Here is a 14766-nt window from a genome sequence, read left to right as displayed (position 1 = left end):
GCCATTGAAAACAAATATCCCCTCCAGACATCACCTTTGGCCATATATATATATATATATATATATATTTATTTATTTATATATTTATTTATACATACATACATACATACATACACACACACAGACACACACACACAGTTACCATAGAGCTGGTACAAAGAAAAGAAACCTCAAAAATACTCTGGTTTGCTTTCAGTAGATGTTTTATACACATTGCATCATTTTAGTTTAAAAAAACATTGCCGTTTGAACAGATGACAAGCATATGATGTAGAACCCTCGTTTTCTTTGGCCAACAACTAATATTTTTATTCAGCGGTCAAAGGTTCGGCTGTGGATCATTCCCTTCTCGAAGAGCAGCTCGGCCAGAGACATCTGCAAAACGAGATTCATTTCAAAACACAGAATAACACGTGCATAAACGCATACATGCAATTTCAACAGGTCATATTGGGCTAAAGTCCATGAAATCCACGCGGTACCTTAGCCTCCGCTGTCTCGCATGGTAAACTGGCCACAGAAACAAACTTGGGATATGAATGAATCAGAAACTCCATGGCATCTATGTGCTGTTAAAACACATGATCAGTCAAATGCTTAATAAAGGTAAAAACTATAGTCATTAGAGAGTGCAGGTTTACCTCTGCTTTCATCTCAATGTTCTTGGGTTCTTCTTTATGATAGACTCTAGAGTTCTCAGTAGTGTAATACAGACGCACAGTGTCTCCATCACTGCACAACCTATGAAGACAAGTTTTTTTTTTTTATTCTAACACATGGCATATACCTTTTGTGACCCCGGGCCACAAAACCAGTCACATGGGTCAATTTTTTGAAATAAGCTTTCCATTGATGTATGGTTTGTTAGGATATGACAATATTTGGCCGAGATACAATTATTGAATATCTGGAATCTGAGGGTGCAAAAAAAATCAAAACATTGAGAAAATCTCCTTTAAAGTTGTGCATTTATGTTCACGATTGTGCTGCATTCACTCACAAAAATAAATGTTTTATATATTTACGATAGGAAATGTACAAAATATCTTCATGGAACATGATCTTTACTTAATATCCTAATGATTTTTGGCATAAAAGAAAAATCGATAATTTTGACCCATACAATGTATTGTTGGCTATTGCCACAGATATACACATTTATCACAACAAAACAACTAAATGAATGTGTATCTTTATCTGAACATCCATCTGGATTTTGAGTAAATCATGTTCAAATCAGACTCACTTTATGCACCTTAAAGGAAAGTGAAATATAATGTCTTTTGCTCTGTAGATTGAGAAGTGTTACATTAAAATAATGTTCTGGATGAGGTACCTTGCCGCTCCGGCCCGCATCAGTCTGATTTTGGTTTGGCCCTTGAGTTCAACAGAGACATTAAGGGCCTCACCGTCTCCCCATCGAGCAGGAGCCCCGTACACACTGCCGGCCTTCTCCTCTACAAAACACACACAAATGCATTTTATTAAACAGACAGTTTAACATACAGTATCAAACACAAGAGCTTATATTATTGCAATATCTGATTCAACACAACTACTTGTTTTGAGATGTCTAATTTCTTTAAAAACAGAATTTGCAAACATATATTTTCTGAAACTCAAAGAATTGGTTGAGACCGACGTCTGTATGTCTGACCATTCAAAAGGGATATTTTAAAGCAAATAAAATGACACATTTCACCTTTAGTTTTCATGTAACTGATAGTTTTCAGTCATGTGACTGGAGCACAAAACATCCATAGAACAAATTTTCCATCTATTTCAAACCACTAATATTTAGATCACCTCTCAAAAGAAGAATAACAAAAATATGTGGACAAAAATGCAAGATTTGGGCACTTGTGGTTCAAATAGTGTGTCAATCACTAAAAACTGCAAGATAGTCTAAAAAGCTTAACGTGAAAAACACTTTTCAGGCGCGTTTCCATTTCAGACTTTTGCGATTTTTTCTAAATGTCGACAAAAATCTATTGTGAAATGACGGCGTTTCCATTAACCGATGTTATGCGACTAAAACTTTCCTCTCGCGATAAGTAAAATCATTCCAAAAACCATGGCAACGGACGTTGGTAGGTTTATGTACTATATCTCAGCCACTGCACTGGCCATTATTATTAATGGAAGGAGATGTATGTGTGTTTTCCAATCATTAATGGTAAGAAACGACCCTTATTATTCTTGTGAGCGGCACATATGAGGAGTTTCTGGGTGTTTCTCCCTCATTTCTGCTTCGAGGTCTTGATCGTGGCATTTATTTGAGGTTTAGAATCCATTATTCCTGTAATTCTTCTGTCTTATATGACTTTAATAAAGAACTCTGTCTCGTATTCTGTCCAAACACACCGCGTCATCTACGTCAGCTGACCTGTAAATGCGCAAAAACTGTTTCAATTGCAGTTTTGCGAAATATTTATTTTTCGAATTGCCTGAAAAACCACCTCATGCGAGCGTAAAAACTTTTTTGCGATAAATGGAAGTTTTTGCAAAATTGACATGTTTCCATTGGGCGTATTTTATATTCACAATTTCAATTTGCGCAATTTGTAGGGTAATGGAAACACGGCTAGTGATATTAAAAGATCAAATTCCACATACACCTTACTGATGATGCATACTATATACATGCAATGTCCAGAATATGAATGCAAAGCACTAAATGCTTAATGAGAAACTGCAATTTGCATTTATATTCTGTGTTCATCTGCATGCATGTACATAATACACATCATCAATAAGGTGTATATTGAAATTGGTCTTTTAATATCACTGTATTACTACATTAGCACTTACATAAGTTCAAAACCTGGTAAAAATGACTGGCGTGTTTCGCCCTTCAGGTGGGCGTTCCTGTCAGGCTGTGACGTCATGTGAAAACTATGAGTTGTAAGACTCACCAGAGTTCAGCAGAGGTGGAAGGCAGTCGTGCAGAAAGTCTTTGGCTTTCTGATCTACAGCAGCATCAACTGGCGCAGACTCTATCAGTTTCTTCATCAGGCCCTGAACGTGTGCAATGAATTTGTCTCTTCGTGGGTCTTCCTGTTCACATGCACGAGTCATTTCAGTGTCAATATAGAACAGGAATCGGAGCTTGTATATTAATGGAGTCTGAATACAAGTACCTTCTCTGAGTTCTGAACTCCCATGAACTGAAGGTAATCGAGCGGCAGCCCCTTCCTGAACTCAACATCATCTTCCACCGCGATCTCCAGAGCTGCTGGCATCAACTGCAAATCAAATATATTCACCGAAGTGACAATATCATTGAGTGAATCTGGGTCTGAGTCTTACATAATACATATCTAGAGCACAATAAAGCAGCAAACAAAGATTTTTAGGAAAATAATCCATCTCTGTGAGTCCATATAATGCAAATGAATGGATGATGTTTGAAAAACACACACAGCAATCATGATGGTAATCCATACGACTCCAGTGGATGAATCAATGTCAAATGATAGGTGTGTGCAGGGCTTGATATTAACTTTATGCTTATTACTGGATAAGTTACTAGCCACTCAGCATTTTCACTGGCCACAATTTTGACATTGATACCATGGGGAAAAACTTCCATATAGATATTTTAATATTATCTCATTATTTGGCAGCCAGTTTATTAGGCTGCTGTCACTTTAAGACCTGACACACGGATCCATTATACGGTTACACATGCGTTTTCTTTCTCTCAACTGTTTACATTCACTTAAAACATAACTGACTGTTTACGTGAATACTCGCCAAGACCGGCATTTTGACATTATTTTGTGTGTTTGACTGATGAAGTGCAATAATCAGCGAAAAACAAACTGAATTTAGTACTGAGAGGAGGCTTTATGTTCACGCACTTTGGGTTTTGAGCACAAAATGAGTAAAATTATGCGCAATCCCACACCGTAACTCAAGCCCTGTAACACCAACAATATTAATCCAAGGCAAATGACTACATTGCACTTAGTTTATTATTTCAGATGCCTTTTTAAAAGACTAAAATTGAAAAATATATGTATTATATATCAAATTCAACCAGCCAAAGTGGCTAGTAGGAGAGACTGCGTTACACGCCACTCCTGAAATACACCCACATTTGACGGGTTGGTGGGTGTTAATGTCAAGCCCTGGGTGTGTGTAAGAAAAATACTAAGATGTGAGTAAATAATGAGAGAATTTTCATTTTTAGGTGAACTATCCCTTTAATGGCCCTAAAATAGGTTCATTTCCTTTAGATTTTGGTGTGAAGATGTTTTGACAGTCGAAATTCATTAATGATTCACGGCACAGAAGCAGAAGTAAAGGCTTGTACTTTCAGGAGCAGATCTCCCCAGCTGTTCCTCTGGTAGGAGGAGACGGTGATGTGCAGAGAATGAACGTCGGGCAGACAGTCACCCTGATGAATGAAGCCACGGGGAAAATACAGCAGATCCCCAGCTTCCAACACCACGTCCATGATGGGCTGCCCGATCTCCTTCTGGCTGAAATTAGCTTGAGGAGAAATGCAACAGACAGAGGGTTTATTCCCTTTAGAAATAATCAAATACGTGTTTTTATCAGGTTAGCAGCTAATATGACCAGCCATGTACTTACGACTGGACACCAGCGGCAACACTTCATCTTCAGAACTGAGGGAAGACAAAAGAGCTACTAGTTAATATGTTACAGTCCTATTATGCTTTTTCCACATGTTCATCTTTCTTTAGTGTGTAATATTGCAGTTTGAGCACAAAGTCCCTCCAGCGGGAGTTATTCTCTATATCAGTGTCAGTGTTTCTGAACTCCTGAAACGCCTCCATTGTAGTCTTGAGTTGCTTCCGGGAACGAACACGTCACAATATTCCTCATTTAAATAATTCATACGCTGAATAAAGGGGCGGGGCCTGGTTGAGTTAGTTAGTAGTGTGTTAAACTGGTGGTTATGGTAAGGGGCGGGACATTTCCCAAACACACTCAAAGCGCTCGACCAATCACAACGCACTGATCCAACCGACCAATCAGAGCACAGTGTGCTTTTCAGAAGGAGGAGCTTCATAGAGACAGGAACTAAACAGAGCGTTACTGACAGACTGGGAAGAGAGGAGCTGCAACAATGGAGAATATGAGGGAAATAATGTGTTTTTGGAACATTAAAGCATGAAAACCTGTTCTAGAAGACCTAAAAATAAAATCAAGACTTTGAAAAAGGGCATAACATGGCCTCTTTAACGCATAACTGATCACTCACCGAGGGTTGTACACTCTCCAGTGCTTTTTGCCCTCGAGCTGAACAACGAAAGCCTCTATATCGTCATAGTGAGGAGCAAAGCCCTGCGTCCCCGGTGGTGTTAGATACCTGAAAAACATATCACAGGTAAATGATAACTGACAGTGAAGAATCTAATATTTATGAATAAAGTTTATGCATCGCCACGTACATGTTTGCGCCTGCCATACTACCAAACTTCTCCTGAAGAATGGAGAGCACTTGCCACACAGTGGAGGAAAACGCTTGAGGATTGAGCATCCTGAGAGAGCAGCCGCTCTGACAACACACAGCAAACAACATCTGTCAATAAACTTCACACTTTCACAGTCAAATCAAAACTGAGGCTTTACAGAAGTGTTATGTATATTGTAACAACAGCTCTACTAATTTTAAGAATGTTTGCACAACAGAATATTATCACCTTTGCATCTTTTACATTATATTGTCTCCACTATTGGTGTTTTTTATATATATATATATATATATATATATATATATGTGACCCTGGATCACAAAACCAGTCGCACGGGTATATTTGTGGCAATAGCCAACAATACATTGTATGGGTCAAAATTATCGATTTTTCTTTTATGACAAAAATCATTAGGATATTACGTAAAGATCATGTTCCATGAAGATATTTAGTAATTTTCCTACCGTAAATATATTAAACATTTATTTTTGTGAGTGAATGCAGTACAATCATGAACATAAATGAACAACTTTAAAGGAGATTTTCTCAATGTTTCGATTTTTTTGCACCCTCAGATTCCAGATTTACAATAGTTGTATCTCGACCAAATATTGTCCTATATATAACCACACATCAATGGAAGGCTTATTTATTCCGCTTTCATATGATGAATCTCAATTTCAATATATAAATCTCAGTTTCAAAATTGTGACCCATGTGACTGGTTTTGTGGTCCAGGGTCACACACACACACATATATATATATATATGATCAAAGCCAAAATGTAATAATAATTAATAATTCATTACATTTATATAGCGCTTTTCTAGGCACTCAAAGCGCTTTACATAGAAGGGGGAATCTCCTCAACCACCACCAATGTGCAGCATCCACTTGGATGATGCGACGGCAGCCATATTGCGCCAGAACGCCCACCACACACCAGCTTACTGGTGGAGAGGAGACAGAGTGATGAAGCCAATCAGTATGTGGGGATGATTAGGAGGCCATGATGGACAGAGGCCACTGGGCAAATTTGGCCAGGATGCCGGGGTTACACCCCTACTCTTTCGAAAGACATCCTGGGATTTTTAATGACCACAGAGAGTCAGGACCTCGGTTTTACGTCTCATCCGAAGGATTACCAGTAATCATACAACACATCAGTTTTAGTGTATTAGGGAAATGTTCATGATCTGTACCTCGTAGAAATCCCACACTGTGTACGGTAACGCTCTTCCTGGAGGATTGTGTGTCTCTCTTTTGCCATTTGTGTAGCTCGTCACATCCAGGTTCACTCCATACTGCACATCATCCTGAGCAAAACACTGAACATTATATCTGACGGCGGCTTTAGATATACCGATTCCCTCTGAATCAAAGAACAAAAATTGCTTACGTTTCTTAAGATCTGGTCAAACTCGGCGGTAGAAAAGAGTCCTTTGTAATAATCTGGATTCTGCCGTTGGATCAGCATTGGTTTCTTCTCCCAGTTATCTCTATAAATGTAGACAAAACAAGACATCTCTGATCCAAAGCAACTTCTAGTAACCTTTCTGGATGAATTACTAGGTCAATCTAATGCAAACTGCCCAAGATACTGATCATATTCCAATACCAATATCAAAAGAAACATTCAATATAATTTTCATGAAAAAGTAGTTGACTACAATTTAGAGCTGCGTGATTAACTGTTAAAAGATCGTGATCTCGATTCAAAAAGCCACGCGATCTTATTCCTAAATGACAACGATTCAGCTCTGTCTATTAAACCTTTGACAAGTCCGATCACAGCGAACATTCAGATCTGTGTTCTGATCCAGAGAGAGTTGTCATGTATAGGTATGACACAGCTTCACACAGTCACAGTATCATTATTTCTGTTACAATAATTCAAATTAATTAATAAGTACTGGGATAAAAGTTATAGTTTGGATATAAACACTGATGTCTACGGACACGTAGAGTAAATCACCTTCTGAAAGTAACTTGAGGCTTCAAATAAAGATTGTATCAATTACATCGTTACACCAGTAGGTGGCGACAAGTGACTGTTAAAAATAGTTTTTTATTTGTCATTGAATCATTCATTCATAGCTGTGAAGTAATGAAGTGCATAGCATTTTAAGTGCATAGCATAAAGTGAAGTCTTTATGAGTGAGTCATTGAATCATTTACTCAAACCAAGTTTTTTTTTTAATTCAAATCAATGAAATGTTTTTCTAGACATTTAGACAATAGACTGCAGCAATTAACATTTTGTCAGAATCTCTACTAAATTATGTTGTCTAGCTATCTATTCAAAATCATGGGAGAATCGCTAGCTCTGTTTTAAACCAAAAAATTAAATTCATGATTTTTAATCATTATGGCAGAATTTGTTGTAATAAGCTTTTCATTATTAAGTCTGGACAGGATGATTTTTATTATTGTCATATGGTACAGGGAACGAGTTTTTGCGTTATAGTATTGAGTTTATAATGTTTATAATTTTGTGTTTCAAGTCATTTATTTCTACAGTACTTTATACAATACACATTGTTTCACAGTAATAAACAAGAAAACAACAGTATTGATGTAGCAGAATTCAACAAGTATGAAACAACGTCAATTTCAGCTATAAAGCAGCTTTACAGAAGATAGTGTCATTATTCAACTAATGTCCTATTATCACTGAAAATCCATATTGTTAAAAGCGCTATATAAATGAAGGTGACTTGACTTGACTTAAAGTCAGTTGAGTGTTGATTCAATTCAGTTCAACAACAGTATTAATTTTTGCAAAGTTCATCAATTATGAAACTAATTCAATTGAGCTATAAATGTGTGTGTGTGTGTGTGTGTGTGTGTGTGGTCTCAAACCTGAGGAAGCTTTTGTCTTGGACTGGGTGAATCAGCCACTGGAACAGTCTGTTAGCTCTATCTCTGCTGTTGTTGACCTTCGCCAGATCCGTCAGGAGTGCGTCAAGAGCTGGGCTGTCAAATCCTTCAGCGTCATCTGTCTCACAGTCCTTCTCCTGGAAAAAACAGAGCATCGTGAGCTTCAGATCTCCACTGACGCTCCTGCATCTGTCGATGTACAGTTAGACACTTACGCCTCTAGATTTCTCAGAGCTGCTGGGCCTCATGCGGGATTTCAGAGGTTTCATTCTTTTCTTTTTATTTGATTTCTTGTTTAATTGGATGCCATTCTCCTTCTTTTTGATTTTCTTCGCTGCTGGTGCCTTAGCCTGCAAAACAGAAGTCATGCAATTAAATTTTACAGCACTTACAAAAAAGAAATGGTGGTAATAACATGGTATTTTTCTAATTCAAGGGTTTTCAATCTTATATTTTTGACCCCCAAATGTGATTATTCTGGTGCAAGGGCCCCACATCCTAACATTTAAAAGGCAGCAATATATTTTTGTGTATAATGACCACATTTATAGGGTGAAAAATTAATATTATAAATATGCATAAAATATTATTTAGAAAATGTTTAGTTTCTGTGCTTCGACATTATTATTGTTTTTCTAATCAATATTATACTTTACGGTTAAATGTATTATTTATTAATTTAATGCATTTTAAATCAATGTACTTATTTGAATCTATTCAAACCATTCTGTTAGTTAGCTAGTATAAACTTATTTTAACATTTTTATACAGTTTTTCTCTAAACTTTTACACTCCCTTGCAGACCCAGTTAGAAGATTTAGGTTTTTTAGTCATAGTGTATACCATTTAATCATATTTATATACAGTGGTATTTAAATGGTACTCAAATACGTTTTGGTTAGCAAAAGAACAGAGAGGTTTTGCACAATGTTTCTGCAATATATTCTATATTCAGTGTGTTTTCATTATATTAGAAATCAATATTGATGTGCCTGGTTTAACAACTTTTCACTGACATGAGGTTTATGTTCCCCCGTAAGAAGCTTTCAACCACGCAAAAAAATTAAAATGTCTCAAATGCAGCCTTTTTACCTGCACTTTAGATGTTGCTCCTCCTGATAATGTCTGATAAATAGATAATGCGGACATGTGTTTTCGTTCCATGGCTCAGTTCTGAACAGCAGACATGAGCCACATGAGAGCTTTTCTTCTGCAGGAGACAATACAAACAAACAGCGCTCACACTGCCACCTACAGGTCTGGAGCTGCAACGACATGTTTAAAACAATTCCCCTTTACTACATCCGCCCATGTATAATACATAAAACACATACTATATACACGATTATCAGTGAATTCATTATCCTAAATTCATTATATGATGACGTATAAGCAAAAACCCACCGGAAATAATCGTAAATCAAGCTCTCCGCTCTAAACGCTAGATGGCAGCACGCGAATGCACTGAACAGTTACACCGCGCGAGCTCCCAGGCCGCTTTCGCGCATGCGCATTAACGCCGCGGCTGCTGTACGCGTTTTGCTGCACCGAGAGACGGAGGGTTTTCAGGAGACGTTTACCGGGCCGTTTCTGTCCGTTACCGACACCATGTACACGCTGAAGACTAGGAGTCTATGAGGACTGACGTACTGTCTGATGGATTTATCCTGAGGTAAAGTAAAATACGCTTTGTCGTTCGTTAGCGGGTCGGTTAGCAGCGGCTAACATCAAACAAACAGATGGGGAAAATATTCCTGTATTTTTTTTCCACAAATGACACTCAAATGGGAAATATTGTAGTTATGATAATGCTCTAATAATAATGAATAATGTTGGTCTTTGGTGGGACCTTGTCCGTTATAGATTTCTATGTGTCTAAAGTACTGTAGGCAATCAGTGTAAGTTGGTCATTTAAATGACGCGTTGAACAAATCCGACAGACTGGATCTGATCAATAATATCAGACACACACCGAGCTGATTTTTTAATAACATCTAATCTTAACAGCAATAGCAGGCACACTCTAATATTGTCATTTTATAGCATCTGATCTGATCAATAATATCAGACACGCACTGATCTGATTTATTAATAAATAAATACGTAAATTCGAATATGAGACACTCTTAATTTATAACATCTAATCTAATCATCTTTATCAGACACACTCTAATAATGTCATTAATTTATCATATTTAATCTGACCTATAATATCAGACAGTGATCTGATCTATTAGCTATAGGCTAATAACATGATCTGATGAAACCAAGACACACACACTGAGGATGTAATGAGTCATAATATGATATGATATCATTCAGAATGTCTCATATTGAGAATATCTTAATCTGATTGTTAAGAATATCACATACGCACTTCTGTGATTTGATCTCACTTGACAAACTCAGAATATTGAATCTTGTTCTCAGAGTTTGACTCAAGAGATCAGATCCTCACAACAAGCCTTGCATGACATGAACATAGATTCTCAATCTCTCTATGAGATATTTTTAGTCTGACACTTAAGATCAGATCATATCTGATATTGTTGATTACAACCTATTGTGTCTGATATTACATACTCTCACTTTCTGAATAATGTTTGATTATTTTGAACAAGTATGATAATATCATTGATTAGGTCTGCATCTGGTATCCCAGTTGACAGATGTGGTGAGGTGGTCATTGATTTTCTGTGTTTGGGTGCTGACATGTTCCCCGTGTTTGTGTAAATGAGTTGTTTTCCTCCTCACCCATCTGTGAAGGTGTCTGTCATCTCATTGCACGTTTTAATTGTGAAGGAAAATAAAGATATTTTGTCTCTCTGCCCTGCTGACCATCTGTGCAATGCCGTGCCAGTTCAGGCGTGACTAAAAGAAACATTAAATCACCAAACCGTTTTATTAGTCTAACAGCTCTTATTATAGGTGTTGTGTGCTTAACATGTCTTTATTTAGGCATTTTTTAAATCTAAAGAGCTGCACGCCAACATATCTTGATTATGTCTCGCCCTCAACGTGTGTGTAGGATTCTGGTCCAAACTTTATAGGAATCGGCATGTCTTTTCTGCTGTTGGTACTGTACTCTGCTTTGTGATTTTGAGCATCATGCAGTAATTCCCCTCAGGCGAAAGGACCAATCACGCGAGCTCCTCTCCCGCTATCCGTCACTGTCCAGCGGTGTGGGAATGTGGAGGTCTGGCAGCTGTTACTAGAGTCTTAAGATTTTACTAGTGTTAAATCTGTGATCCGGCATAAGGCTGGGAAAGGGCCTGCTGGGTTTGTTTGCGCTGCTCTGGATGGATAACGCTGGCGGGATTTGATCCTATGTGGATCAGGTGCTCATGAATATGGCAAATGCCATGTGGGGTTTTTTTTAAGCTTGATTTGTTTTACGACAATAAAGTCGGGTTGTTAACTAAATAAAGCTGTGTTTCCCTCATCGTAAACACCCTGATGTGGGGGAAAACTGCTAATAGATGGGCATTTATTAGAGTCTCATGACTAGTTTCACAGATCTATTCTGAGTCCTACACCAAAGAGAAGTTGACAGAGCTAAATAAAAGACAATAAAGTCTGGTAGTTAAAGGGTTAGTTCACCCAAAAATTACTCACCCTCATGTCGTTCCAAACCCGAAGACTTTTGTTCATCTTCAGGACACAAATGAAGATATTTTTGATGAAATCTGAGAGCTTTCTGTCCCTCCATTGACAGCGACGCAACTACCACTGTGACGCTTCAAAAAGTTTAAAAGAGATCGTAAAGCTAATCCATATGAATCGAGCGATTCAGTCCAAATTTGCTGAAGAGAATCGATCGCTTTATATGACGAACAGATTGAATTTAAACTTTTATTCACATATAAACATTGATCAGTGAACATGAAAAGAAGCTCAACTGAATGCGCTTGATGCGCAAGAACAAACCTCATTGGTTCTTGCTGAAGCTCAAACGTGATGCGTAACACGAGAACGAACCTCATTGGTTCTCGCACGTCAAGCGAACATGCTTGAGCTTCCGTTTACCAGATCTGATGTGTGAGTTGATGTATGTTAAATGTGAATAAAAGCCTAAATTCAATCTGTTCATAATAAGGGCTGCACGATCATGACAAAAATCATAATTGTCGATTATTGCCTTGAAATTGTAATTACGATTATCACAATTTACATTGAATTATGTTTTGAATAGCTTTTTGCCGTTGTTTGAAGTGACATATTGTTATATCAAAATGAACAAGCTGATAACGCTCTTCCTGAAAAACTTTTTTTGCTTTTCTATTGCATGAAGCCTCAAATGCCTCAATTTTTTTTATTTTACTTAAAGAAACCAAAGTAAAAATATGCATGGTATTATAATGTTATATTAAAATTAAAACAATGGGGGGAAAACCATTAAGATAAGCTGTAGAAAGAAACAAAACACATCTTAAACACAAAATAATGTAAGTGGACTTTTTATTTATTTTATTTTTTTGTAATTGCACCTTTGAATGATTACATAATTGTGGCATCCGTAATTGTAATCGCGATTACAAATTCGATTAATTGTGCAGCCCTACTGTTCATCATATAAAGCGATCACGTCTCTTCAGAGAATTTGGACTGAACCGCTCAATTCATATGGATTATGAACTTCTTGAAGTGTCAAAGTGGTAGCCTAGTTGCGTAGCTGTCAATGGAGGGACAGAAAACTCTCAGATTTCATCAAAAAGATCTTCATTTTTGCGTGAACAAAAGTCTTGCTGGTTTGGAACGACATGAGGATGAGTATTTAATGACAGAATTTACATTTTTGGGTGAACAATCCCTTTTAACTAAATAAAGCTGTGTTTCCACAACTGCTAATATATGGGCAATGGGCATTTATTAGAGTCTCATGACTAGTTTCACAGATCTATTCTGAGTCCTACACCAAAGAGAAGTTGACAGAGCTGTTTTTGTGCTGGAAAATTGGATCTTATTCTGTGTCTGAGAAACTTGCTCTTATTGTGAACAAAGCGGACACTTGTCTGTCCGTTTTCTAATTCCTGTCTAATGTGACTTCCATCAGTCTGATGAACTTAATTTACTCTGATCTGCTCTTTGCGTCTGATTCTGAGTCTTTAATTTGGTGCGTATAGTTCACACAAAAGCAGGAGCTAATAAATATCACGCCACATTTCCTCAGCACACACTTCTGGGTGAGATATTTCCACAGAGTGAAGCTGAGAGTTTGTTAGCCATATTCCTTCTGACATCTCCGAGTACGTCAAGCTCCAGGTCGTTTGAAACGAGTTATTATTTGCCATATGCCAGGAAGGTAAGGCAAGGTTTTCCATCTGTCTTTCTTGCTGTCTTCCTTGGCTCTTGTTGTTATCCATTGCATGTTCTGGCCTAATTAAGATGACCGTACTTTCACCTTACTTTGCTCAGAAAATGGACCTGATACATTAGCCAGACGCTGAAGTGCTTCTTAAGGTTCCCGAATCATTCTGTCCTGGAGGCACATCAGTCCTCCTGACTTATATGATATATAATTCATACTGTTTGACATTAGTGTTGTAGGTTGTTGCCCAGAGCATTGCTATTCGTTTGCCCTAAATGAAAAGTTTATTCATTTTGCTATTTAGTTTTTGGCCCAGTAAAACAAAAGAGCCACCATCCTATGGCAAAAATCATAATCACGATTATTTTGGTCAATATTGAAATCATGGTTATTTAACGCGATTATTGGTGGGTGAGATGATCAAAGTCTTATTTCATGATATGAGTCATTTTATATTGTAAATGACATTTTTACAATTATCGATACTTCAGTAAAAACTAATACTGGGTTCATTAATGTAAGTAAAAAGTCCTCAAAACAGTTACAGAAGTAATAGCCTACAACAGAAATTGAAAAATCAAATCTAATAATAATAATAAAAAAATAAAAATAATCAAATGTAAAATAACTTCTGTATAGATCAAATATAGACTAATCCTTATTACTTATCCTCATCAAACTACAGTTTCATTCAAGAGCAGTGTATGATTTTATCTTTGTCTTTTGTTGTTTGATGAAGCAGAATGTCGCAGTTGAGATCGCTAAACTCCAGCGCATGTTTGTTTTCAGATCATCAGCGCTTCTTCCGCATTTTAGAAAGAGCGCGTGCACGGGGTAAAACACTGGAAGAATGTATCCTGCTAAGAGAAAAGCTCTGTTTGGAGGATTTAAGCTCTTTATAGCTGGCAACCACAAGCATGAACGCTAGTGAAGATTTGTTTGCAATGCAAGATAAAGCAAATGCCAAATGAAAAACATGTTTTCAGGATATATGACAAGAGTGCCAATATCACTTTTAATTAACCAAGAAAGGCAGATATCGTTATCGCGATTAAAATACGATTAATCGTGCAGCCCTACATCATCCCTAAATAAATAATATTCTAACTTGAGTTCTTCAGTGTAAATCT

The 14766-nt window shown here is 37.2% G+C and overlaps 2 protein-coding genes across 2 annotated transcripts in view; one reads left to right on the top strand and one right to left on the bottom strand.

Moving 5' to 3' along the window:
- Positions 1 to 180: 180 nt before the first annotated feature.
- Positions 181 to 9558, bottom strand: riox1 (ribosomal oxygenase 1). Its single transcript, XM_084091937.1, has 15 exons — positions 9421 to 9558; positions 8544 to 8678; positions 8311 to 8465; positions 6848 to 6947; positions 6651 to 6764; positions 5424 to 5530; positions 5234 to 5341; positions 4600 to 4634; positions 4319 to 4497; positions 3141 to 3245; positions 2916 to 3057; positions 1337 to 1457; positions 642 to 741; positions 483 to 569; positions 181 to 375 (listed from the first exon to the last, which is right to left on the bottom strand). Exons 1-15 carry the CDS (start codon positions 9490 to 9492, stop codon positions 313 to 315), a joined length of 1623 nt encoding a protein of 540 aa, XP_083948063.1. The 5' UTR covers positions 9493 to 9558; the 3' UTR covers positions 181 to 312.
- A 271-nt stretch (positions 9559 to 9829) lies between these two features.
- The window catches only part of extl3 (exostosin-like glycosyltransferase 3), a 29921-nt gene continuing 24984 nt past the window's right edge, over positions 9830 to 14766 (top strand). The window contains exon 1 of the mRNA XM_084091378.1: positions 9830 to 10000. The gene's annotated coding sequence lies outside the window, so the exon portion shown is untranslated. The remainder of the gene's footprint in view (positions 10001 to 14766) is intronic.

This window comes from Abramis brama, assembly GCF_963993115.1.
Source record: "Abramis brama genome assembly, chromosome: 18".
Taxonomy (NCBI): Eukaryota; Metazoa; Chordata; class Actinopteri; order Cypriniformes; family Leuciscidae; genus Abramis; species Abramis brama.
This window is presented reverse-complemented; position numbering and strand designations above follow the sequence as displayed.

Excerpts from the sequence above, each read along its gene's own strand:
- riox1 (XM_084091937.1), bottom strand. The coding sequence starts at position 9,492 with ATGGAACGAAAACACATGTCCGCATTATCTATTTATCAGACATTATCA. Across the intron at positions 8,679-9,420 it reads GAGCAACATCTAAAGTGCAG|GCTAAGGCACCAGCAGCGAA; the intron begins GTAAAAAGGCTG and ends TCTGTTTTGCAG. Across the intron at positions 3,058-3,140 it reads GAGTTCAGAACTCAGAGAAG|GAAGACCCACGAAGAGACAA; the intron begins GTACTTGTATTC and ends GCATGTGAACAG.